Source organism: Ochotona curzoniae, unplaced genomic scaffold (assembly GCF_017591425.1).
Source record: "Ochotona curzoniae isolate NIBS_2020 unplaced genomic scaffold, NIBS_Ocur_1.0 contig_3190, whole genome shotgun sequence".
NCBI lineage: Eukaryota > Metazoa > Chordata > Mammalia > Lagomorpha > Ochotonidae > Ochotona > Ochotona curzoniae.
The window spans coordinates 19774762-19800674 of NW_024465751.1; the positions used below are offsets into that span (position 1 = coordinate 19774762).

General features: G+C 43.0%; 1 protein-coding gene across 2 annotated transcripts in view; it reads left to right on the top strand.

Annotated features, from left to right (window-relative positions):
* The window catches only part of SYBU (syntabulin), an 82408-nt gene extending 64845 nt beyond the window's left edge, over positions 1-17563 (top strand). For both annotated transcript variants that reach the window (XM_040979471.1, XM_040979470.1), the window contains exons 4-7: positions 2302-2404; positions 11183-11386; positions 13517-13666; positions 15738-17563. In XM_040979471.1, the coding sequence (XP_040835405.1) occupies positions 2302-2404; positions 11183-11386; positions 13517-13666; positions 15738-16848 (1568 nt within the window). In that variant the 3' untranslated portion in view covers positions 16849-17563. The remainder of the gene's footprint in view (positions 1-2301; positions 2405-11182; positions 11387-13516; positions 13667-15737) is intronic.
* The last annotated feature ends 8350 nt before the right edge of the window (positions 17564-25913 follow it).

Here is a 25913-nt window from a genome sequence, read left to right on the forward strand (position 1 = left end):
AAATCATGAACTGAAATGACTGTGAAGTAATGTGTACATTTTTCGCCAGCCTGTTCTCCAAACAGCCCTAAGTATAGCTTCGGGGGTCCCTATATATGTATTCTAACCTCTTTCAGATGTGCTGGAGATAAGACAGAAAATTATCAGGACAATGGGACCTCGGGGCTGCAGTATTCAATATATTGAGTTCTGGTAGCAATAATCTATAGGATGAAGTTGCCGCTTTAACTCAGAAAATGTAATTATGATTGATCAAAGGCATCAGGAAGTAATTGTTCCTTTTCTAGAAGTTCTGCTTTTTGCAGGCAGGGAAGTTATAATTGATGGGGCTTGTGTGTCTTTTATGTAATGAAAGTTGGGTGTGTCAGAATAATCATTTCATATTAGAAAGTAATAACTAAAATCTGGTGGCTGCAGCCACAGGATCTACTTTGAAAATTGCCTACCTTTATCATTTAATAGGCAACCTGAGAATTTACTAGCTGACAAGATAATTTGCTAGGCTATTAGGGAAAGCATGTTGCTGTATTGCACTGCCAATTGTGAATCCTTGAGATTGGAAAATACTACAATTTCGCCAGTGCATTGCTCAGAGGCAGCTAATTAAGTTTGGGGAGCGTCTGGGAGCTCAGTACCTCATTAGAAAAAGTCTCTGCAATCCAGAAGGAAGATCTGGTCTCAGGACTGATAAATGGCCCACCCCTCTAATCTTCTAGGATCCTTCTGAGAGTTGGGACTGACTGCTGCCATTTAACAAAAGAGGCCAGTCTTGATCTATTTCTCAGGGGAAGCTGGATTTCCCAAGAGGTCCTGGAATCCCAGAAAGTCATGTTTTTTTTTTCCTGTCTTGCATTGCCCACTATCCCCTTTAGTAAAACTAATTAAGAACCATCAGAGGGAGGGATCCGTTTACCAATGGGCCCGTGTCTGGCCACAGCTTGCACTGATGGTTCCTGATGGCCTGTTAGGCAGATGGTAATAGATGGCTTGCTCAGGACTCCCGTCTGCTCCCCTGCCTCCTCCTACTGCTTTCCTGAGGGTGAACCATGAAAGCATCCATGAAGAAGAAGGACTTGGCTGGTGCACAGGGGTCGTTGCCTCCCCGACGAGCCTGGGGCAGATCAGCCTCTCTATCCCCAATAGTAGAAGAGGATTAAAGTCGGCTTCACAATGTTATCACAATGAAATGACATACAAATAGAAAGCCTCGCAGAAAAGCAATGAATAGTTAGAAAGATAGGGATTCTTTTCTGCTCGTTAGAAACTCAAATCCCATGTTGTTCATATTTCCCCCTCAGCTCAGAAATGTGAGCTGACTTTGGTTACTAGGCCAGAAGAGGCACAAAGCATGCCCAAGAGTTGAACACCAAGAATCGTCCACTTCAATTTATTTAAGATCATATGGAATTTCATCTTTGTTCTCTGCTGCTTCTTCCACCTTCCTCTCACATCCCTGGCATTGGGAATATCTGCATTGTGTACTTTTGGAACTGTGTGGCTTCATTAGAATGAATTTACATCACTGTGTCGTACTGTGGATTTCTCCTATAATTGCACACCCAGCACTAGTCTGTACTCAAAATGCAGTGGGATTTTTGTAAACTACTGAATAACTCTACCCCAAAATGAAAATCCCAAGTTTCAGTAACAATATACAAGATTCCATTACCATCATTCTCTTTGGAAATATAAGTTTCTTGCTTTTGGTTAAGATTCAATTCTTTATAGAAAAGCTGAAGCTGCAGTAAGAATAAATCAAAACTGTAAGCAGATAGTGCTGGTCCAAGCGATTTCTGAGCACAGCCTGGCTTCCTGGCTGCTCCCAATTGGTGGACTGTTCCTGGGCCTCACATGCCAAGTTCAGCCATGGCTAAGTGACTGCAAAGGCCCAAAGAGAAACTCTCTTGGAAAAGCTGCCTCGGAGCTAAAACCTTCTCTTTTCCTCTTGCATATAGATTGGGTTGCATGCTGTTGAGTGAGAGCCTGACCTACCAGGGGAGGCGGGTGCGTGTTCTTATCCTGCTCGGATCACTGGGGACAATCTGCTGCAGAACAGAATCATTGTGAAACCAGCCTGCCCAGGCTTCTAGACTGTGCTCCTGGAGTGATGCCCTGTGCTCGTGCCTCGCTTTGCTTGTGTGCTGTGAGACAAACACTGGGCGCTTGGCAGCTCTGGAATCTTGGCGCTTGCTGAGTGAGAGGGCGCAAACACAGAGTGCCAGGCACCTCCAGGCAGGGGCCAGCCAGCGTGTTCTCGGGTTTCCTTTGCTTCATGCCTTTGTCTTCCTTGTTGTTTTTCAGGTAGTGAAGCTGATTTTAGCTCCTCGAGCAGCACAGGCAGCATTTCCGCTCCTGAAGTTCACATGTCGACTGCGGGAAGCAAGCGGGCCTCCCTTCCACGCAAGTAGGCCACTGTCCCTTGCACTTTGCATACATGACTTAATCTGGGCTTTATGCTTTGACAGAAGCACCTGGGTTGCTATTATATTTTGCTATTCTTCATTAAGTTGTGGTTTGTTTTGTTTACAGTAGATTGAACTTGGCTCTTTTTCCTACCTAACCTGCTAGGCCACATGGCTGTACTTGGCTTTGTTCTCATACACCTGCCTCTCATCCAGTCCTTCACTCTATCTCTCATCCTTCATTGGTTTCTCTCATTTCGTGGCTCACCTGTGTCCTCACCAGTTATTAAGGCACTGAGGCTCCTGTTTCCCACCGTGCCCACCGTTCATGATTCTTGTGTCTACAGGGGCTCCTATTTTTAATCTTTCTAGAGGGAGCATGGCTGATCCCTGACTGCTCCCAACAATGACTTAAGGAAGGAGTGAACAGAATGTGAAGTTCATAGGTATGGAAGGCAAGCATTGCAAGAGACAATTGAGCTAAATAGCTGAGCCTGTGGGCCTTGGAATTTGGTGACCTTGGTTTGAATGGCAGCACTATCACCTACAGGCTGCTTGGCCCTGAGCAAGTTGCTTAACTTCCCTTTGCCTCAATTTCCTCCTCTGTAAAAGAAAGCTATAGTGATGCCCACCTTGTAAGCTTTATTGCTGAGAGTCCTTGAGGTCATATAGGTAAGTGACGGAGTATACTAAGCATTAATAAATGTCTGTCATTGGTGCTATTTCAATTTTGAAAGAGCACTGTAGGAAGATTGAAGCCATTATTCACATTTCCTGGGAGGGGTTGTAAGCACCATCATTCTATGCCCACCATTTGTGGTTGTATTTACTCATTCAGCTAGCGCTCATTGAGCAGCCACTAGGAGGCAGGGTCTGCAGACAGAGCAGTCAACAAAACTCAAAAAAACTCATTTTTTGTGGGGCAAGAAAGAAAACAGATATGTACTATAATTTTTTAAAGATAACACACAGGAAGAGGATCGAGTGTCATGGGCATGTGGTGTGTTACAGACGGGCTGGTAGCAGGAGGCCTCAGTGCTGAGATCAACTCCGAGCACGTGGGCTTGACTTGTTTCCTGCATTTTTCGGGTCACCTGATTATTCTGGACCAAGCATCATAATTCACGAAAAGGGAGTTGGACCACATAATTTTCAAAATCCCTTCTCATAGCGGAAAAAAAAAAGATACCTAGTTTCTACAAACTTACATTTCCAGGACTCGATAGGCAAATATTTCCTGTTTCTCTAGGGTGAGCAAAAGTGTTACCTGATGTTTACCAAGAGACCGAACAACTTCCTCCCAAAACCTAATGCACAGGTATAGTTAAAAATAAAACTGAAGCCAGAGAAACCTATAACAAAAGAGTGAAGTCCACAGGAAGTCCACTTTTTGGAAATAAAATGCATCCGGGACCACAGGGAATGAATATGAGCAGTCTCTGGATAAATCGGGTGGGAGGTGCTGTAAGAGTAAGCCATTATAAAAGAATAGAGGCAATAATAAATTAATTATTTAAAGAATGTAGAAGAGACATTACAAAAGGAATTTATGTTTTGGTGGAATTCCAATTTCCTATCACTAATGGAGTCAGAAAATATTCTCATTTGGAATTCATGATTCTTAAAGTGAATAGCTGATGTATTAAATAGCAAAATAGATAAATACAATTATATTCAACCAGATAAACACTTATGATAGGTTCAACTGTAAGTGAACAATATTAAACTTTAAAAGGGGGAATGGCATTTTGACTCAGCAGTTTAAGCCACGACCTGTAATAGTTCAAGTCCCTGCTGCTTGCTATCCAACTGTGTCAATGCCATCTGGAAAATCGATGGAAGACGACCCTAGCGGTGGGAACCCAGCAGCCACACGGGAGTTCCTGACCCCTGACTCCAGCCTTGCCTTGCTCTACCTGCAGTGGCCATTTGGGGAATGAGCCAGCAGATTGCAAATCTCTGCCAACCTCTGTAAGTCTGCCATTCAAATAACTAAAATCTTTTGAAAAAAAATTTTGAAATAGCCTCCAAATGCTTACCAGAAATTATTGTGGGTGGGATATTAATATTGGCAGTGTTCTAGCCATTATCCTAATTTTTTACACAAACATCTGACTTAGATGCTGAGTGACAGCCCTAGATTCAGTGATGGCACACCTCAGACATTTCACCTGATCTTAGTGCTTTACTGAATCAAGTGTTGGAGACAGCACCTCTCCAGGGCTAGGTGGGTATCAATGATCAGTCTGTGTGTCTCTAAATCAGCAGGTCCCTCTCGCCCTGGCCCTATTATAAATGATTTTCTCCATAAAGAATTGCTTTCTGAGAGGAAGAAGGCAGTTGGGAACATTTGATAAAAAAAAAAAATGTAGGAGACTTGAGGGACATGTGGAGTTGGTGAAAATAAATTTTTTTACAGATTGATTTTATTTATTTGAAAGGTAGCGTTATAAAGAGAAGGGCAGACTGAGATTTTCCATCTGCCAGTTCATCCCCAGATTGGCTGCAGTAGGCAGGGCAGCGCTAGGTCAAAGCTAGGAGTCAAAAATTCCATCCATGTCACGTGGATCCTGGGGCCCAAAAACTTAGGCCATGTTTTGCTGCTTTCCCTGACACTATAGCATCCTGCAGGTGGATTAGACACGGAATAGTCAGGACTTGAGTCAGCACCCATATTCCAGTTTTGTAGGCTGTAGTTTAACGTGCAATGCCACAGTGCTTTCCCAAGAACATTTTTGACAGGTGATTTTAAATCCTTAACTTAAAAGAAAAAAGTGTATTTATTTTTATTGGAAAGGCAGACTTACAGAGAGGAGAAACAAAGATCTTTCATCTGCTGGCTCACTCACCAAATGGCCACATTGTGCAGCTCTGAGCTTGATCCGAAGCCAGGAGCCAGAAGCTTCTTCCAGATCTCTTACCTGGATGCAGGGTCCCGAGGGTTTGGGCCATCTGCCACTGCTTCACCAAGCCACAAGCTGGGAACAAGATGAAAAATGGAGCAGCCAGGACATGAAACAGTGTCCATATGGGATGCTGGCACTTGTGGGCAGAGGACTAACCAATTGAGCTATTGTACCAGCACCAAACCCCAAATTTTAAGGCTTACAAAAAATCTCATTCTATAGGCCAACCTTGCTGATATTTCTAAGGAATTCTCTTTCTTAAACATGCTAATCTACTGAGGAACAGATATAAATGATGGAGTAGACTCTAGCCTCCATTTTTCTGTTCTGAGAAATGGGATAATTATGCCATCTAGCCCACTGGTAGATAGAATGACACCCAGAACTTAGTATAGGAGTCAATAAAGGGTTTGCAGTAGTTTCAAAGTAATACTAGTAGACATGCTATCCCTCTGCTGCTGCTGGTGGTGGTGATGCTGAATATACTAGGCTGTAGGGCTGCAAAACAGAGGACCAAGTGCTTGATGGGCTAAACAACATACATAGATTTTACTCAAAATTCTCTGCAGCATAAGTCCAAACTCAGGTGTTCACAGGGTTGGTTTCTTTGGAAGCTTCTATCCTTGGCTAGTAGGTAGATGTCCTTTCCTATATTTTTACACTGCCTTTCCTCTATATATACCTGTGTCCAAATTTCCTCTTAGTTAAATGTTTCTGGGTTTTTTTGAATGCCAGGGACAAACAGATATTTCCATCTGCTGTTGCATTTTGCATATGCCCACAATAGCAGGAGCTGGGCCAGGTGAAGACCAGGAACCCAGAGCTCTATTCAGTTCTCCAAGTAAATGGCAGAGACCCAGCTATTTAAGCTATCACTGCAGCTGCTCAACACGCACACTGTCAGGAAGCGGAGATGAGAAGCAGAGCTGGATGCCAAAGCCAGGCACCCTGATACAGGATGCAGGTGTCCCACACAGCTTCTCAAAGGCAGTGACAGGGATGGAGAAGGAAAAGAAGGAGGGGGAATATTCTATCCACAGATTTCACTTTCCAAATGGCTACAACAATGGCAAGGTCTGGGCCTGGGAGAAACCAGGAGCCAGGAACTGCTTCCCAGACTCTCCTACATAGGAGGCAGAGACGGAACATCTTCGGTCACCTGTCCAGGTCCAAGTAGCTGGATCGGAAGGGAGGCAGTCTTAACTTGAACCAGTGCTCTGATACGTGATGACAGAGTCACAAGTGGTTGCTTAATGCGCAGCACCACCACACTGACTGCAGAGTGATGGCCTAACAGCTACACCAAATGCCTACCCCTCAAATTCCTTCTTCCAAGGGCACTAGTCAAACTGGGTTCAAGTCCAGCCTGACTGCCTCCGGGTAATATAATCACATCTTATATACATCCTACAGTAGGGGCACCAGGACTTCAACGTATGACTTTGTGAGGAACACCATTCAGCCCCTCACAGTGACCCTGGTGGCGGTGTTGATGCTGAATATAACCTGAAACACAGCTAGAGATGAAAATCTGACTGGGCTGCCTGTGGGGTTTTCTTCTTGGCTTTCCTTTTCTCTTACTTTCCAGGTACCCTACTCGGATGTGTAGAAAGGGTGCAGAACCGGCAGAACTTCCCCTCCTCTTTGTGGACTGTGCTCCTCTCTTCCACCAAACCTGGGGTGTTAGGATAAGCTGAGCTAAGTAGCGTTGGGCTTACCTGTTCATTCTACAGTGGGAATCAGTTTCTCCATTGAGAAGATTTTTTTGTCATCATCTATGTTGAGTTTATGCTTGTATATATATATGTGTGTGTGTACTTGTATACATAAACACACATATATACATACATGTATTAGCATTTAAACTAAATGAAAAGAATCACTTTTAAGCATGTGGTTTCTTTATCAAAAATAAACTGTTCAAACAATCTAATAATTCATTTTCCGAAATATATCTGAAGACTTGATTTACTCCAATAATGCTTTATAGTTTAGAGTGTCTACTTATTCATTATAGCAGAGGGAACCCTGTCAAAATCTTTGTCTAATTTAATATGTACATCTCTAATAACATACCAGGGCTTCAGCACACTGTGCATGTTAGTGGTAAATTTTTCAGGTAGCATCCACATACATTGTCAGGACTTAATATTCCTATAGCAAGCCCAATGCAATTGGTTCCATTTGTGTAAAGAAGGACGAGTTCTCTGTGTAGAGTTACAAGATCTGGTTCATGACATAGTAGGTTAAGCCTCCGCTTTTGACACCAGCAACCCAAATAGGCACTGGTTCAAGTCCTGGATGCTCCATTTCTGACCCAGCACTCTTCTTATGACCTGGTCAAGCAAGAGAATGGCCCAAGTCCTTGGGCTCCTCCATTCATGGCTTCAGACTGGCCCAGCTCCAACTGCTGCAGCCATTTGCAGTCGACCAATACATGGGATATCAATCTCTCTATCCCCTTCTCTCTCTGTAAATCTGCCTTTCAATTAAACATATAAATATTTTGTTTTAAAAGGGACCTAGCATTGAAGCCCAGTGCCACTTGGTGTTCTCGGGTTGGTTATCTCCTCTGAACCTCAGCTACTCCATGAGTATAAGGGAGATAATAATTGTGTCAACCCTACAGGGTGATAGTGCAGAAGTCAGACCATGTCCTTCAAGCAGCTGGATCAGCCTGAGCTTCACAGGAGCTCCTCAGCAAAGGTTAACTTGTAATACAGTTGCCCAGATCAAAATCAGGGATAACTCTTCCATTCTGGTTTTACCTGTCATGGTTACGATTCAGGCTCCACTTTCCTCCTAGCCATATTAAGAAACAGATGTGTTGGTTTTAGACTTAGAAATGAAGCATGGGGCCCAGTGCAGTAGCCTAGAGGCTAAAATTCTTGCCTTGAATGCTCCAGGATCCCATATGAACGCCGGTTCTAATCCCAGCAGCTCCACTTCCCATCCAGCTCCCTGCTTGTGGCCTGGGAAAGCAGTTGAGGATGGCCCAAATCCTTGGAACCCTGCACTCATTGGGAGAGCTAGAGGAAGTTCCTGACTCTTAGCTTCAGGTCAACACAGCACCAGCTGTTGCGCTCACTTGGGGAGTGAATCATTGGATGGAAGATCATCCTCTCTGTCTCTCCTCCTCTCTGTATATCTGACTTTGTAATAAAAATAAATAAATCTTTAAAAAAAAAAAGAAATGAAGCATGGGAAAGAAAAGCAAAGACAGAAGACATTTTCTTGTAACTGTTCCTGTGGCTCTCCCCACCCATGGCTGCTGAATTTGGTTTGTCACAAAGCCATCAGCCATCTGTTCTGTATAAAGTGTCCCCTGCTCATGAAAACGGAGAGAGAATCCCTTTGGGTGATTTTAAAAGGAAAAAAACTTTTAACTTTAGTTGGTGATGTTTTGTTTCTGTGTGACATGTTGGGATGATAGCCATCTGAAAGCATATTTCATGTTAAGTAAGGATGCTTTGGGAGCCAAGTATCCACACAGCATACTCAAATCCACATTTGTATGTAGTTCTTACTCAGATGTGTCAGTGGGACCCAGCTCTGCTTTAAGTTGTAACATGAAGTGTGTCTTGTTCCCTTTGATTTTCTTGTAATTCATCAGTTAGTATTCCTACCACGGGAATGTTTGCCACTCCAGTCATTCAAACATTCCCATGATGCTACCCTACAGTAGGAGGTGTCACATTTCTAGAACTCAGTGAAGAGGGAAATAGAAACAAATTTATTTTGTAATGATTGCTTACAGTTGAGTTGCACGTAGTCATTCATTGAACACAATCAAATGCATGTTAGGGTTTGATATTTATGTCAGCTCTGCGAGGACAGAAAAGGAATACCTGTGCAGCTGCTTATGTCCGCATCTCTCAGGGGTTTATTTGCTTACGTACTCCGGAAGTGGCAGTGCTGGTGTATTCTTTGAGCTGTCGCTTAGGGAGCACTCATTGTGTCCCAGGAAGCTGGGTGATATCAAGGAGCAGCCTGTGTTCCTGCCCTCGAGGATGCCCAGCTCAGAGGGGAGAGGCAAGCGAAGATGGAGTTGTGATGCCTTGCGATGAGCATTTGCATTGAGCTTTAGGGAACACCAACACTGAACTTAGGAAGGAAGAATTCAAAAAGGCTGTTTGGAGTCCTTTCCCATAAGCATCAAAATAGGAGGCATCCTGGCACTGAGCGGTTTAGGGAAAGGAGTCAGAGAACATTCTATACAGAGAAAATTACAAGTTCTAAGACATTGGGAGCTGGCACCATGGCACAGTGGATTAAGCTGCTACTTGTGCTGCGGGCTTCTCATATCAAAGTGGCAGTTTGAGGCCACACTGTTGTGCTTTGGATCCAGCACCCTGCTAATGTGCCTGGGAAAGCAGTGGATAATGTCCCGAGTGTTTAGGCCCCTGCCATCCATGTGAGAGACCCAGCTGGAGTTCCAAGCTCCTGGTTTTGGCCTGAACCAACCCCTGCCTTTGTGGCCATTTGAGAAATGAACCAGCAATGGAAGAAGCAACTAGTTCTCTCTCAACCTCCCTCATTTCTTCCCCCTTTCCCCTCTCTCTATTGCTGTTACTCTGCTTTTCAAATATAAACAAGCTTTTTAAAAGAGTGATAAATGCATGATCCTTCAGGAATCCAAAGGCCTTTCTACAGTGCTGGGCTGCAGGAGAGATGGGGGAGGCGGGACTTGGACATTTTAAGCCATCTGATCTTCACTGTGCAGGCCATAGAAAACTGTGGGGCAGCTGTTAGAAGAACAGTGACTTTCAAATTCTTTGTTAGGAAGGCCATGTCAGCCACAGGCCCACCTCCTGCTCTGAGGGTAAGCCAAGAGGCAGGGGAACCCAGGACAAGCTATTGCATTTCAGTCCTTAAGTGTTAAATCGTTAGAGATAAAAAGAAACAGAAAGCTAAATGGAGTGGTCAAGATTACAGACTTGATACATTTACCTGGGGGTCTGTTTATCTGTTCTATTCTTTTTTGTATTTGTATTGTTGTTTTATTTTTACTTATAGTATTATCTTTAAAAAATTTTTAATATTGTTATTTTCCATGATACCATTTTTAGGTATAGGAACCCCCCCCTTCCCTGCATTCCTCCCTCCTAATATTTCCCTCAGCTATCATTTTCCCCAATAGTATTACAACAGTATAGTCCTTCAGCAATGTTCACAAGTCCAACATTCTGCTTTTTCAAGTGTATCATGACATTGAAGATATTAGCAATGGTGGAAAAGCTAGTATCATACTGTCAAGATATATTTAACAGCTTCATTGGGAGTCCTCCTTTTATTCAGGATTAGGGATGCATACTGCAATGTGCCTTCATTTCCTGCTATGCTAGTCTCCATTATACAGTTCATCTATGAGAATATATGAACATATGCATTTACCTATATATATATGTGTTTTGCATTTTGCATGAATGTTGCTTTATATCAGAGACAACGTATGATGTGTCCTTTTGGAATTGGCTTATTTCTCTCCTTTCTTCCAAACAAACTGTCTTAATTTTCCTGCTCAAACAGGAACTAAATCCAGTTATATTTCTAACCTGAAACAGGTATACTGGAACAAAAACCACATCTTTGCGACACAGCCTCCAGATCAATATTTTACATGCTGTGTTTTCTTAACAGACAGGCCATTGGGTTTCATCCAAAACAAACGCTATGCTCCAAGGCTGGTTGAAAGAACAGTAACAATAGAGGTTGCCTGTGGTAATGATGGGAGCAAGGAAGCTACCAGGCAGGAGGGAGGATTTCTCTTGAGGCCAATGTGCACTCATCAGAATACTTCCCACAGGGAGCAAGACATCAGCCTGGACTGCTCTGGCCTTGAGGATTTTAACCTTTCGCTTGCTGTTCTCCCAGTCGAGGTCCCCATGGGCGGAGTAATGGAGTCCCATCACACAAGTCTGGCAGCAGCCCACCATCCCCACGGGAAAAGGACCTTCTGTCCATGCTGTGCAGGAACCAGCTGAGCCCCGTGACCACGCACCCCAGTTACACACCTTCTTCCCCAAGTAGCAGTAATTCAGGGTCCTACAAAGGAAGTGACTGCAGCCCCATCATGAGGTGAGTTTTGCTCATCTCCTTCTTTGTACTGTTTTATTTGTCCTGCTTGGTACATTTTTCTTAAAAAAAAAAATAAATAAAGTTATGCAACTCTTGCTCCCCTGCCTTGTTCTGCAATAAAACGCATCTCTTTCCTTTCCCATGCTCAGCAAGTCTTTCCAGGACTGTCGTGAAAAGAATCCAAACCACACTTGGTAGCCAGGCTCAGCCGTCCAAACAATGGCACGCTGGCCATGGGTGGGACAGTTGTTGATTCCATTTATTCCAACACTTGTTTATTGGCTTTCAGGTTCTGTGTGAAGCCTGGGGAATAGAGCAGTAAACAGGGCCCGCTCCCGTGCTTGCCACTCAGAAAAGCAAGCTGTTCACCATCTAACAACGGAAACAGATAAAGATTGTTCTACCAGTCTTTGGTGCTGAATGAGTGTGGACAAGATGAGGCATCTCTGGGGGCCAGGGTGGGGTACTTCCTGAGAAGTGAAGTGGAAGTGAGATCTGCAGGGCAAGCAAGGAGTTAATTCCTGTGAGGTGCAGGGGAAGGGTGCAACAGCATGTCTGAAGGGGTTGGGGCAGGAGGACCAGTGGGTTGAAAACTGGATCCAGGCCATTCTAGAGGGAGGGCAGGCCTGGGCGGAGGGGGCCAGGGCAGCGTTGTGGCTTGGATCAGGTCCAGAGTCAGGGAAGAAACTGGCAGCCATCCCCTTTGGGCGTCTTCCTTCTTGGCGTCCCCGCTCTCATTAGTCAGCGCTGTTACAGCAGGGATGCCCAGCTCCTGGCCAGACCTGAACGGGCCAAGATTCCAGCAAGGGCTGCTTTGTCAAACACTGAGCATCTCTTAGAAAAACACTCTGGTGAAAGTGGAGACGCCATGCTCCTTTCAGAAGAGCAAACTTTCCATTTCAATCAACACTCTCTCCCCAGGGACCTCTTTCAGAACAGTATGAGTTCAACTGAAAATTAGGATTAAGCAGTTAGATCTCCTTTGCTGGTTCCTTCTCTCCCACTTCCCCCCTACCCAGTGTCTGAATACACTGCATGCTACTCCCCCCTGACAGTTCTGGCCTGGCAAGGGGTGCTGCATTGTTTTGTAAAACAACTCTCTCTCTCTTTCTCTTCAAGATTTTTTTTTTTTTTTAATTTTGGGCCTGGCACAGTAGCCTTTGTGGCTAAAGTCCTCCCCTTGCTGTGCTACTTACTCTACTTCCCTTCCAGCCTGTGGCCTGAGAAAGCAGTCTATGACGGCCCAAAGCCTTGAGACCCTGCACCCCTACAGGATACCCAAAGGCTCCTGGCTTCAGATCTAAGCTCCAGCCATTGCTGCCACTTGGGGAGTGAATCAGCAGATGGAAGATCTTTTTCTCTGTCTCTCCTTCTCTCTGTAAATCTGCGTTTCCAATATAAATAAATTAAATATATATTTTTTAAAGATTTATTCATTTTTATGTTTACAGAAAGGAGAGACAGAGAGAAAGATCTCCCATCCTCTGGTTCACTCCCAACATGGCCCCAATGGCTGGATCGAAGATCCAAAACCAGGAGCCAGGAGCTGCTTCCAGGTCTCCCATGTGGGTGCAGGTCTCAATGGTTTGGGCCATCTGCCACTGCTTTATAAGGCCGCAAGCAGGGAGCTGGAAGGGAAGCAGAGCCACCAGGACATGAACCTGTGCTCAAATGGGATACTGGCACTTGCAGGTTGAGGATTAGCTCCTTGTCAATCATTTCCAAGCTACTAAAAATCTTCCTTTTCCTCTTTTACACACACACACACACACACACACACACACACAACTACCCCTCAAGTTTTCAGGTAATTAGCAATCCTAACAATGGCCTGTGTATACAGTCCTCTAAGCCAGGCCAGTCAATACCGAGGTTTGAAACACAACATGGAGCTTTCACTCTATCTGGCTATTAGCCGTGTATCCTGGTCAGTTTGGGCTATTCTGCCTTGATGATCTAACCACATTCCCAAGGCCCCATCTCCTGATACCATTACATGGGGATTAGAATTTGGACAGAGGAATTTGGAAGCAGACACACATATTTAGTCTGTGCCATTCTCTAGTGCTTTGCTTTTTATAGAAAAGGAGGTGACAGAAAGTAACATCTTGTGACCTTGGATTGTTTCAGGCGGTCTGGCAGGTACACGTCTTGTGGAGAAAATCATGGTGTCAAGCCTCCAAATCCGGAGCAGTACTTGACTCCTCTGCAGCAGAAGGAGGTCACAGTGAGGCACCTGAAGACCAAGCTGAAGGAGTCGGAGCGCCGGCTTCAGGAAAGGTGGGCTTGGGCTCCTTGCCTGCTGGCACTTCCTGTTTCTTTCTAAAACTAAACATGAATCAAACTGCAGAAAAATAGAGAAAATAAATGGTTTCATATAATTAAATTTCTTAAATCATTCTCTGCATAGAGCCACTCCTAATTCTTTTAAGGAGTTCAGAGAGCCTCGTAGGTTAGAGGACATATTGTGGTTCTTTTTTTTCCTGGGTGTGTACAGCTTTGACGTGAAGAATTGGGTGTGTGCATGGCTATTTTTAAATGACAGAAACACTTGCAGGAACAATCCCGTTTCCAGTAGAATGGGTCACACTCGGTGGCCCCGTTAATTCCTATTTAATCTCTGCCAAGGAGTGGATACCTGTGTGCATTGTGATTCCTGCAAGCTATTTCTGTGCTAAAGGAAGAGCTGCATTATTCTTGGCTAACCGTTAACATTGAAAAACAGTTCATGCCTCCTAAGAGATCTTATCTCAGCAAGGAAAGACCCCTGACATCCTGGGGCAGGCCAGTTTCTTGGCCTGAAGCTTTTTGCCTGGTACATTTGGGGAGACAGGCAGAGCTCTGACACGGGAGCTCTGCGCTCAGGCTGATGTGGCTGCTTGCGATGGCTGGGACTCTGCCGTCTGGTTCAGTGCCTGGCTGCTTCATGAGCCTGAGTCTCTTCCTTTGTAGCCACAGTATTTATCCGGAAAAGCCCCAGTGACTGTCACTGACCCCTGGGGACAGGTAAGGTGGCAGGTGTGAAGAGGGGCATCCTTCAGCTCCAAGTTCATTCAACTCACTGCCCACCTAACATAGGCTTAGTCCCTAAACTCAAGTAGCCCCCTACTTTCTGGATGTTGGACTTGAACTGAGGAATCCTTTGCAGGACAAAAGTTCTCATGAGAGAAGGAATGTGGGAAAGCAGAAAAACTTGAGAAAATCTGCAGCCCTGAGCTTAAAGGTGCAACATTAACATCTTTGCATGTATATGAGGATGCTATCTCATCTGTGTATCCACAAGAATATGAGGACATACTCATGTTTCCTTTGAAGCAGTTATATATGGAAATATCTTACCAATGGTCTTAGCAGATGTTTCTGTGAAGATTTCTGTGTAGCAAATGATTCGGGGGGCCAGCATTGTGACTCAGGGGGAAAACCAGGCCTGTATTGCCAGCATCCTGCAAAGGATGGTTCGGGTCCCAGTTGCTCCATTTCTATCCAGCTCCAGCTCCAGCTCTGCTACTGAACCTAGGAAAGTAGCACACAATGGCTCAAGTGTTTGGGCCCCTGTACCAAAGTGGGAGGCCCAAGGGAAGCTCCTGGCTCTTAGCCTTGGCCTGCTGGTCAAAGAATCCCTGGTCACTGCAGCCATCTGAGGAGTGAACCAGTGGATGGATAGCTCTCCCTCCTTCTCTCTCTCTTTCTATGTCTTTTCCCCTCTGTAACACTATCAAATACATAAAAATAAATCTTTAAAAAAAATGAATATAAGGAACAATACATTCAAAGTCATGTTACCTAGGAGGACATGTAGTAGATAATTTTTTCCAAAGTTCTTGCAATGAGCAGCATTTAGAAATTTTTAAAAATAACATTTGTCATTGGACTATTATCAGAACCATTTTGCAAGTCTAAAACTTAACAGTCTGCTGTCTTTGATAGACAAAATGAAATGGAGTTTTTTAGAAATTATATTTAGCTATTGTGAGAAGGGAATCTGCGGAGATAAAGGCAGTCCGAGGGACTTAATATGTTCTGATCATAAGGTTGTCAATATTGAGTTAGAGGAATTTACTTGTAAAGTCTTTTGTACAATGCCTAACACACTGAGTACTGGAAAATAAAAGAAACAATAGCAGCTATTTTGGTCTGATTCTGGTTGCTATTATTCCTTTAATTTCAAAATTAAAAGAGGAAGTTCCTGGCTAATTGAAAAAAAAAAAAAAACTTTCCAAACTGTTTTAACCTCTGTTAGAGTGGTTGTACACTGTCAAGTACAAGCGTGTTTCTCAGCAGCATGTGCGAACGGCTTGACTCCAGTTCCAAAGCTGACCTTGTGTTAACCATGCCTGTCTTCCCACTCTAGGGAGAGTGAAATTGTGGAGCTCAAGTCCCAGCTGGCCCGCATGAGAGAGGACTGGATTGAGGAAGAGTGCCACCGGGTGGAGGCCCAGCTGGCACTCAAGGAAGCCAGGAAAGAGATAAAGCAGCTCAAACAGGTTATCGAATCCATGAGGAGCAGCCTGGCTGACAAAGACAAAGGCATTCAGAAGTATTTTATAGATATAAACATCCAGAACAAAAAGTTGGAGTCCCTGCTGCAGAGCCTGGAGATGGCACACAGCGGCTCCCTGAGGGATGATCTGTGTCTAGACTTTCCCTGTGATCCCCTGGACAAGAGCTTACCCCTCAGCGCCCCTTTGGACAAGATGACAGATGGGTCTTCCCCAGATGAGCCACTCACCGAGGAAGGGGCTGACAGTGAGCTGTTGCTGGTGGAAGACAGCATGGCCGATGGCTTGGGGGCCTTCCACGAGATGGGGACAGCCCCCACCACTGAGTCTGGTGACTTGGAGCTTTTTCATGCCACCCGTGAGGACCAGGTGTTTGCCATGCTGCCTGTGGCAGTGGATCAAGAGGAAGCCAGTGTGGTGGTGGTGGAGCAAGCTGTCCAGACCGATGTGGTGCCCTACAGCCCTGCTGTCTCGGAGCTTATTCAGAATGTGCTGAAGCTGCAAGGCCCCTGTCACCCCAGCTCAGCGTCTCCTCCAGAGCCCCGGGCTAACACGATGGAGAGCTTCCCAGAGTCCAACTCAGTCCTGATGCTTGATTTAACCCCAAGAAATCCGAACTCAGCCATCCTTCTGTCTCCCGTGGAGACCCCATACCCCAAGACGGGTCTGGAAGTGCATGCAAACCGCCTCATGAGAGAGCTGGATTTTGCAACCTACACAGAAGAAAGGCTGGATGGGTTCCCCTCACTGTCTCAGAGGGGTGTTGTGGGGCAGTACTGGAGCAGCAATTTTCTGGTGGATCTCCTGGCTGTGGCTGCCCCAGTGGTCCCCACTGTCCTATGGGCATTCAGTACTCAGAGAGGGGGAACAGATCCCATCTACAACATCGGAGCCTTGCTCCGTGGCTGCTGTGTGGTTGCCCTGCATTCACTCCGTCGCACTGCCTTTCACATCAAAACCTAAATAGAAGTGTTGTTATCATGTGCCAATTTGTCTGTGTGGCATCATGCCAGGTAGAGAAACAGCAGGTCGATCTGTGGCAGTCTCTACTTCATTGTTTTGCTCCTCGGTATTTGATTTGCACTATAGTTAGTGGAAGCTTGTTCACTGTTTAAAACCGGAGGTATCTTCTAAGGCATGGAGACTTGGTTCCAGTAAAATGTCCCATCCATGTGGTATAGAGAGCATGCTCGTGCCCCTGCCGTGTCGTCCGAGGTACCCGTTCTTATCCTAGTGGTTCGGGAAGAGAAAATGCAAACTTTGCACTTTGAGGACAGCTTCTCTAAGGCTGGCATGCTATTTCCTTGCTTTGCTTTGTGCCGTTTTAAAATGTGTCATGTTCCAGCCTTCCAATGGTCTTGTGCATAGCAGGGGACTGTAACCAAAAACAAATGTGTATTTGTGAAATTGGTTTAAAGAAGTCTTGAATAGCTCTTTAGTGTCCTACTTGGAATTGATAAGGTTTGAGTGGTTGCATTTTTTTTTTTTTTACTATATGTAGATCCAAAGTCTTCAATGGCCTGTTTGTTTCCTGATGAAATGTAAAATGTACTATGTACTAACTTATTTTTTGCTTATTATATATAGTGTTTTATTGGAGATTGTTTGTAACCCTACACTTCAGCATGATAAAAATAAATATTAGAGTTTCCATTTAAATAAATGTTTTATCCTCCTATAAAATGCCTCTGAGTTTACTTTTTTTTCAGCATTTATTTATTTTTATTGGAAAGGTGGATATACAGAGAGGAGGAGAGACAGAGAGGAAGATCTTCCATCCCGTGGTTCACTCCCCAAGCAGCTGGAAGAGCCAGAGCTGAGCCAAGCCGAAGCCAGGAGCCCAGAGCGTCTTCTGGGTCTCCCACATGGGTGAAGGGTCCCAAAGCTTTGGCCCATACTCAACTGCTTTCCCAGGCCACTAGCAGGGAGCTGGATGGGAAGTGGGGCCGCTGGGATTATAACCGGCACCCATATGGGATCCTGGTACATGCAGGGCAAGGACTTTAGCTGCTAGGCTATTGTGTTGTGGTCTTCCGAGTTTACTTTTATGCATGATGATAGAATTAGAAAGGAGATCTTTCATATTTATCAAGAGGAATTATGAAATGAGAAGATGGAGAAACAGTAAGCTAATGATTTCCTATTCCACCAGTTCTGGATAGATAGCTTTATTTATTAGCTTTTAAATTATCTATACAATTGTTTGTCCACCTTTTTATTCAGTAAGCGAGCTTCAAGGAGGCCAGTAAGGCTACAGCAGAGGTGAGGGTATGGGGCTATTTGGAGAAATACCCAGTTCACATAAAGCTGCAGCAGGAGGCTGACTTTACTCGGTGTAATGGGAAAATATTGGTGGACTAAAGTATACAATGGTACCATGTTTTAACTCTGTGGCCACCAAGTGCAGAATGCCTTGTAGGGCAGGCAGGAGACAAAACAGGAATACCACTTAGGAAACCACAGTAACAGTCCCAGTGAGACAGTCTGAGGGTGAAAGTAGATGTTAAGTTGGATAATTCATGTAGAATATAAAGTTACAAGTCATGTGATTTGGTGACGCATTTGACATGAGGTAGACTCTAAGGAAAACAGAAACTGAGGATCGCGCCTAAAGGTTTTCGTCTTGAATGGTGGTGAAATTTACTGAGAAGGGAAGAATATAGGAGAGACAGGTTTGGCTGGGGATATAAAATCAAGATTTAAAAATTTAAACAAGAAAATACTTGCATATATGAATTTAAAACCACAGGCACTATCAGATCTAGAGTTATAAAACTGGAGTTCTTTGGCATTTATACAGTATTTAAAATTATGGGACCAGGGGAGTCATCCTGGAAGAGCTGGAAAGAAAGCCCAAATTTGAGTCCTGTAGTCTCTTCCACAGTTGGATAGAGGTGAATGATAAGAGGCAGCAGACAGATGCTGCAACCCAAAAAGGCAGGAGAAAAAGGAAGCAAATACAGTATTTTGAAGCCAGAAGAGCAGTGATTCAGAAAGAGTGGAGTGGTCACATGTACTGGACTCCTACCAAGACGTTAAGTAACAAGAGAAGTTACATGTCCACAGGCTTTGACAGCAAGCTCTTACTGACCTAGTCAAGTCATTTCTTGGGAGAAATGGATGAAGCCAGACTTGAGCAGGTTAAATGCAGAGTAAGAGGAACACAGGAAGTAGAAATGTATGCAGCTAATTTTCTCATTTAATGTAAAAAGAAGTGGGTGCGAATTTGAAGAGGTTCTGATGTCAAGGGTCTGGTTTACATTTCAGTATTGTAGAACATGTTTGTAGATTTTTGTAATCAAGATGAAGAGAAAGAATTGATGAGTTAGGAGACCAAAAAAAGTTATCTGAAGAAGGGCATCCTTTCAGAGAGAAGGGATAGGATTCAGGGCTTATCTGGACATACATATGGAGAAGGGTGGCATGTCTATGACAGGGACATTTGTATTTCAGTACACATTTCCTTGGATGTGCGTTGCATTCACATAGCACACATCTCAAAACTCTAGTCAACATTAGAGGGATCTGGCTAACCTGGAAGGGAAATCATTTCTAGGGGTGGACAATTGGAAGTGTCCCAAATTAATGAGCCATCCCTTCCTGTAATCCAGCCCAGACAAGTTTAGATATGAGTATCTTCTTAGAAGTCCCTCTCTGGGTTGTAGTCACTGCTAAATTAAATTTTTTTTTATTTCAAGAAAAAAATCATCAGCCTGTTTTTGGTACCGTCTTGTTGGTACAGAAACAATACAAACATACAAACTCAGTGTTAGTTTTCAATCATTTAAGATGAATGGAAAGCAGGGTCTCTGGTGAGAGAATTTTCCATGGACCACACATATTTATACTACTCCCCGAATCAGAGGCAGTTGACCACCAGAAGAAAATTGCATTGTTGTCTTAATGGCCTATATCCTTCTTTACACAAACAAAACCGCCCAAATAACTTCACTTGAGACGGTAGGCACTGGCTAGTCCATCTACGCTGGGATAAGTCTGACAAAGGTATTTCCTTCCTCCCTTCTCCTTCTTCAGGGTTTCAGCATGTATAGTCTGTGGAAAATCACTGGTAGTTTTCAGAACAAAGTCTCTCACCAAAGAGTCCCTTGGAGTAAATAAAAGATAGAACATGCTTGCCTCTCGGAAGCCCGAGGCGTTGTCTGGTTTGGTGGACAGGATGATCTGATGCCTCAGAGTTGCCTTCAGTCATTTGGATGGCCATGATGACAGACAGGAAAATGGAAAAAAAACAAAACAAAAACAAAAAAACAAAACCAAGAATTCCACTCTTTTGAATAAATTGTTGTTCCATCAAAGCAGATATTCAACATTTCCTAAAGTGATGTGTGCAAACATTCTGATTTATAAGAGAAGATTTTTCCCAAAGGACTAGGTTGACCTTTCCAAGTTGAGCTGTTCAGAAAGAGGGAAAAATGCAAGCACTCAGATGCCAAGCGTTTCTGACATTTGTGACAGAAGAAAAGGAAGCCTGTGACTTGAATTTATCATAGGTTCTGCCTGAACAGTGTTTGGATCTGATGTTTTTTCTTGTGAGTTTTGTATTTTGAAAGGCTCAAGGTAGCTCCCCACTTTCTTTTAGGGTGAGCTTTTACAGAAAATTCATTTATTCCTACAGTATCCAAAAGGTCAGTAACCTAGGAAACTGAAGCTAACAGTTTGTAACAGTCAAATCCTGATTGGACTTCTACACATATAAACTACTAGAACACATGCGCTGCTTTGTGACCACTCATTTTCCCAGAACCTTACTGATTATTACAAGTAGCTACAAATCCAAATTTTAAAACCCCAAAAACGATTAAACACTACTCAGTGAAAAAAGCAAATTATTTCACTAGGATTGGTGTATCTCTTTTGAAAGTATTTTAAACATAAGAAAAAATATAAGCCCCAATACATAAAAAAGTCAGCAATGAAGTTTTTGCAACAGGACACCTGGTCTGCAGCCCTTCTTATCTCCCCCTCATTGCCTGCCACGGTTCTGGTATCACCTCCAAGAACAGCTTGCAAGTCAAAGCACTATATACTATTCCACACCCTCCGCCCCTTGAGCTTAACAGTTCATGCACAGAAACTTTCAGTTGATTGGAATAGCACTCAGTGCTGACAATTCTTTATTGCCTAAACAGCGAATGCTTAACGGAATTTGTTTGCCAGTGTCCTGTTGGTTTAACTGTGTAAAGGATTCATTATCTCTCAGCAAACAGAGGCCGTGGAAGCATCTGGAACTACAGTGATAGAAAATGACAAGGGAAAATCAATAGCCTAGACTGTTGTTATGAATATCAAAGGGTAAGCATCACAGCTACTTTAATTTGATGGTACAGCAAGAATCTCTCTCTGGTTCCTCACAATCAAAAAGAAAAGAAAACAGCTTGCTGAGTTTGAAATGGCTGGCCAGTTTCTCTTCCTCAGTAAACAATAGGTGCTGCTGGCATTTTAAACTGACCTTAAGTTCTCTGAACTAGCGCATTATTTCAGGCTTGTTGGCTATATAGCAAAAATTAAAAATGAAAGTAGTTTTCATCATTTCCACATCTCCCACTGAAGGCAGTACAAGGAAAAAGATCTAAAAAATGAGCATTATGGAGTAGTCCATTAACACACTTTCTAATCAAGATAGATGAAGCAATTAAGAGGTTCAGGCGCACTTCAAAGGCTCACGAAGTAATAAAATCACTTGTATTTTGGTGTTGTGCACATTGTACCACATTTAGTACTGAAATAAAAGTGCTGAGTCAAAATTGTCTCAAAAAATTTATTTCAGAAGTGGTCGTTTGGCCTAGTAGTTAATATACTTGCTTAACATGTTGTTGTCTAGTTGTTATCTCCTGACTTTTAAAAAAGATTTATTTTTATTGGAAAGGCAGATTTACAAAGAAAGAGAAGTGTCTTCCATCTGCTGGTGAACTCCCTAAATGGCCACAACAGCCAAAGCTGAGCCTGTCCCAAGCAGAAACCAGGAGCTTTTACCATGTCTCTCACATGGGTGCCAGGGTCCCAGTGCTTTGGCCCATCCTCTATTGTTTTTCGAGAGCACAAGGATAGAGCTGCAAAGGAAGAGGAGCAAACCAGGACAAAAACCAGCTCCCACATGTGATCCGGGCGTTTGCAAGGTGAGGCGCTTACAGGGCTCCTGTCTCTGGATTCCAGCTTCATACTGGTGCATACTCTACAAGGCTGAAGTGATGGCTCAGGAAAGTGAGTTCCTGCAACCCACGTGAGAAACTTGAGAGCATTCAAGGTTTCCAGCTTTGGCCTCCACCCAATACCAGCTGTTGTGAGCATAAAGGGTGTAATGAAACACATGGAATCTAGATCTATGTCTTTTCTATTTCTCAATTATTTTCTTTAAAAAAAAAATGTAGGTTCAGAGGTTAATATACCTAATGATGTTGTCACATTTTCTCCATAAAAGAGGTAAGCTCTGCTTTTATTCTGGAATAGTAGCAGGTATGGGAACTGCATGAACAGACAAGGATCCAAATTAAAGTTTGCATATTTTAACAAATGAAACCAATTACGGCTAGCAGTATCTCTTATGAGTCAAAATTGACCTGCAAAAAAACGAACAATCCCACTGATTGAGAGTCTGTCCTTTGAATTTTCTACACAAGATTACATTTTCTTCTGAGCCATTGATTCTCTCAACCACATCTTAAAGAATACACCAAGAAGAGAACTGGTTGGCAACAATCCGTAGGAGGAAGGTGCAAACGCTGGAATGCACATGCATGAAATTTGCGGCCTTGGCCTTGTGAGTTACGACCTAATCAGTGAGATAATTGGCCTAATTCATTTTGCCTTAAAATATCTGACCCAAATAAACCTGTCAGTACAAAACTGCATGGCATTAATATTAAACTACTTTTCATTTCTTCATATTAAATAAATTCCTGTATTATATACTACATATGTAATTTGTACCACCATCTTCATTATGGAGGGGAATCTATATGGAGTAATTTTTGATAACTCAGTTTCATAAAATTAAGATGTTACAAATGAGACCACGTAGACTGCTGGTTAACATAACTAACATAAACTATTTCTTTTTAGTAACTAAATACACAATTGACTTTTTCAGTTTTTGTTTCCTTTTACATGAAACAAGCATTAACTATGTCGGGCCCAGCATGGTGGCCCAGCAGCTAAAGTCCTTGCTTGAATGTTTCAGGATCCCATATGGGCACTGGTTCTAATCCCAGCTGCTCCACTTCCCATCCAGTTCCCTGCTTGTGGCCTGGGAAAGCAGTCGAGGATGGCCCAACGCTTTGGGACCCTGTAATCGCGTGGAAGACCTGAAAAAGGCTCCTGGTTTCAGCTTGGCTCAGCTCTGGATGTTACAGTCACTTGGGGAGTGACTCATCGAACAGAAGATCTTTTCTCTTTCTCTCTGTATATCTGACTTTCCAATAAAAATTAATAAATCTTTTTTAAAAAGAATGAACTATGTCAAAACTGCTAGGGGTCAGATATCACTAGACAATGCTAAGTACATAAAAGTTGCTGGTTCTTTTGTACTAAATTTACAGTGTAATTTAAGACTACAGCATATTGCAACATCCATCACTTCCTACCCTCTTCAAGGAAGTAGCTGCTCATACTATTGCATGATGAGATCTCAACAGGGCCCAAACACTCTCCTACTGAACACTTACATGTAGATTCAATTCATCCTTAAAACTACTGCCTTCACTGTTTTCAAACTCAGTCGTTTTCATGTTGCACCATCTCTGCAGCAGTTCTGAGAACACAGAGAAGCTCTCAAAGTAAGTGGGATCAGAGCAGCAAGTAAGGAAATTACCTTCAGGAATGGCTGTAGAAGTGCCTTGAAAGGGAAGAAGAGCTGTCTTGGACTGGCAGTGTTGCACTGCTGTCAATTAGCAGTGTTAGCAGCAGAAACATCCAGCTCCAAGATAATGCAACTGGGAAAGCAGTGGAACGCAGCAGAAGTGTTTGGGCCATGGCACCCACACGGGAGACTTAGAAAAAGCTCCAGGCTCCTGGCTTGACCTGTCACAGTCCAGCTGCTGCCGTCACTGAGCTGCATACTGGAGTGCTGGTTTGAACCCAGGCTACTTTGCTTCTGATCCAACTTCCTGTTAATGTGCCAGAAAAGGCGGTGTTAACCCCACTACCCATATTGGCGATCAAAATGGAGCTTCTGACTCCCTGCTGTAGCCTGTGTCACACTTGGCTGCTGCAGCCACCGAGGAGTCAACTAGCGAATGGATGAGTTCTCTGTCACTTTGTTTTCAAATAAAATAAAATTACAAAAAGGAAAAAGAACAATGGGCATTCAGAAAAATAACAAGAATTTCAAAAAGTTTGCAATCAAGTATACTAATCTTTTAATTCCATATTTCCATGATTTCTTGAGGTGCTTTGGTATTTGCACTCATAGCTACTAAAAAATTCCCCTTGAACAAAGCTGCCATGTGGAAACGATGGCAAGCAGATGATCCCAAATTTGAACTACCTAAGATTAAACAAGGTAAATGTGTCAGCTGTAGGTGGGCCAGACCATCTTTACAATTTAGCTGTTTGGGAACACTGGCTGTGGTTACACTCATAATACGCTAACAGCTGGTTCCAACTCAGTCTAGTTACTGGTTTCTGTAGCTACCATCTTCTTCCTAACTACCAGTCTTCACCAAGAATCACTGCTCTGACAGAGTCCACTTCATGTCAGAACTGAGAAAATGAGATAGAGAATTTTTAAATGCCACTTCTAAAATATCAATTCAAATATATTATCCAGAAAGCCAAGAGAAGATACTCTTAGCTAAAACATAGTAACATGAGATGGCTAGTAACTATGAAATGTCTAAAAAAAAGTTACAAAGTAAGTGTTACATGTTTTTCATTATTTGTTATCTCAGGTCATGAAATGCATATTCAGATAATGTGTAGAATGTCTATAATTCTATTTAAACCTGCTCATATTTCTTTACTTTTAATAAATGTCTAAAGTTGACAATTCTATAATAAAAAGACAAAAAACCCATAAATTTATACACCTAAGAAGACAGTTTTCTAACATGAAGTATTTATACTATGTAGTTAACTCAATGCCTTCTTTTAAGACCATGATATACCCAATTTAATACAAGAACATCAGTCTGGCACCGTGGCCTAGTAGCTAAAGCCCTCGCCTTGAACGTGCCAGGATCCCATATGGGTGCAAGTTCTAATCCTGGCAGCCCCAGTTCCCATCCAGCTCTCTGCATATAGCCTAAGAAAGCAGTAGAGGATGGCCCAAAGTCTTGGGACCCTGCACCATGTGGGAGACCCAGAAGAGGATCTGGGATCCTGGTTTAGGCTGGTTTGACTCTGGCCGTTGCGGTCATTTGCGGAGTAAATCATCAGATGGAAAATATTTCTCTCTCTGTCTCTCCTCCTCTGCATATATCTGACTTTGCAATAAAAATAAATAAATCTAAACCAAAAAAGAAAAAATACTAGAACACGTCAACAGTGGTTTAAAAATTATTTTCACAAAAAAAACTGTTCCTAATTAGTCACATAAACTATAACTTCCAATCATCCTGCATTTCTCAAAAACCAAAGCCATGGAATCAAACCAAAGCTTACCCATAAGAAAACTGTGGCCAGAGCAGACTTTAATATTTTTCACCTATTGGGGAAAAGCAGTTAAGTGTTATTTTACTATAGGAACTTACCCTTTATTAATTCCAATTTAGACAAATTGTGTGGTATTCCATAGTAACAAAAAAGAAACAAATGCAAAAAGGAAAAAAATACATTAAAATTAAACAGTCTAATTCTATTTAATTAGGAGTTTATTGGCAGTAACTAACACACATGATAATTGAAAATGTAATTTGGGGCTATAGCAAAATTTTCACCAAAGTTAGTGAACTAACTGCACAATTACATTTAGTTTGGAAGTGTAGGATAAGGAACGGGGAGTTCTCATCATAAGATTTATGATCTTATTTTTATTATTTATGATTTTATTATTTTTATTATGAAACATCACT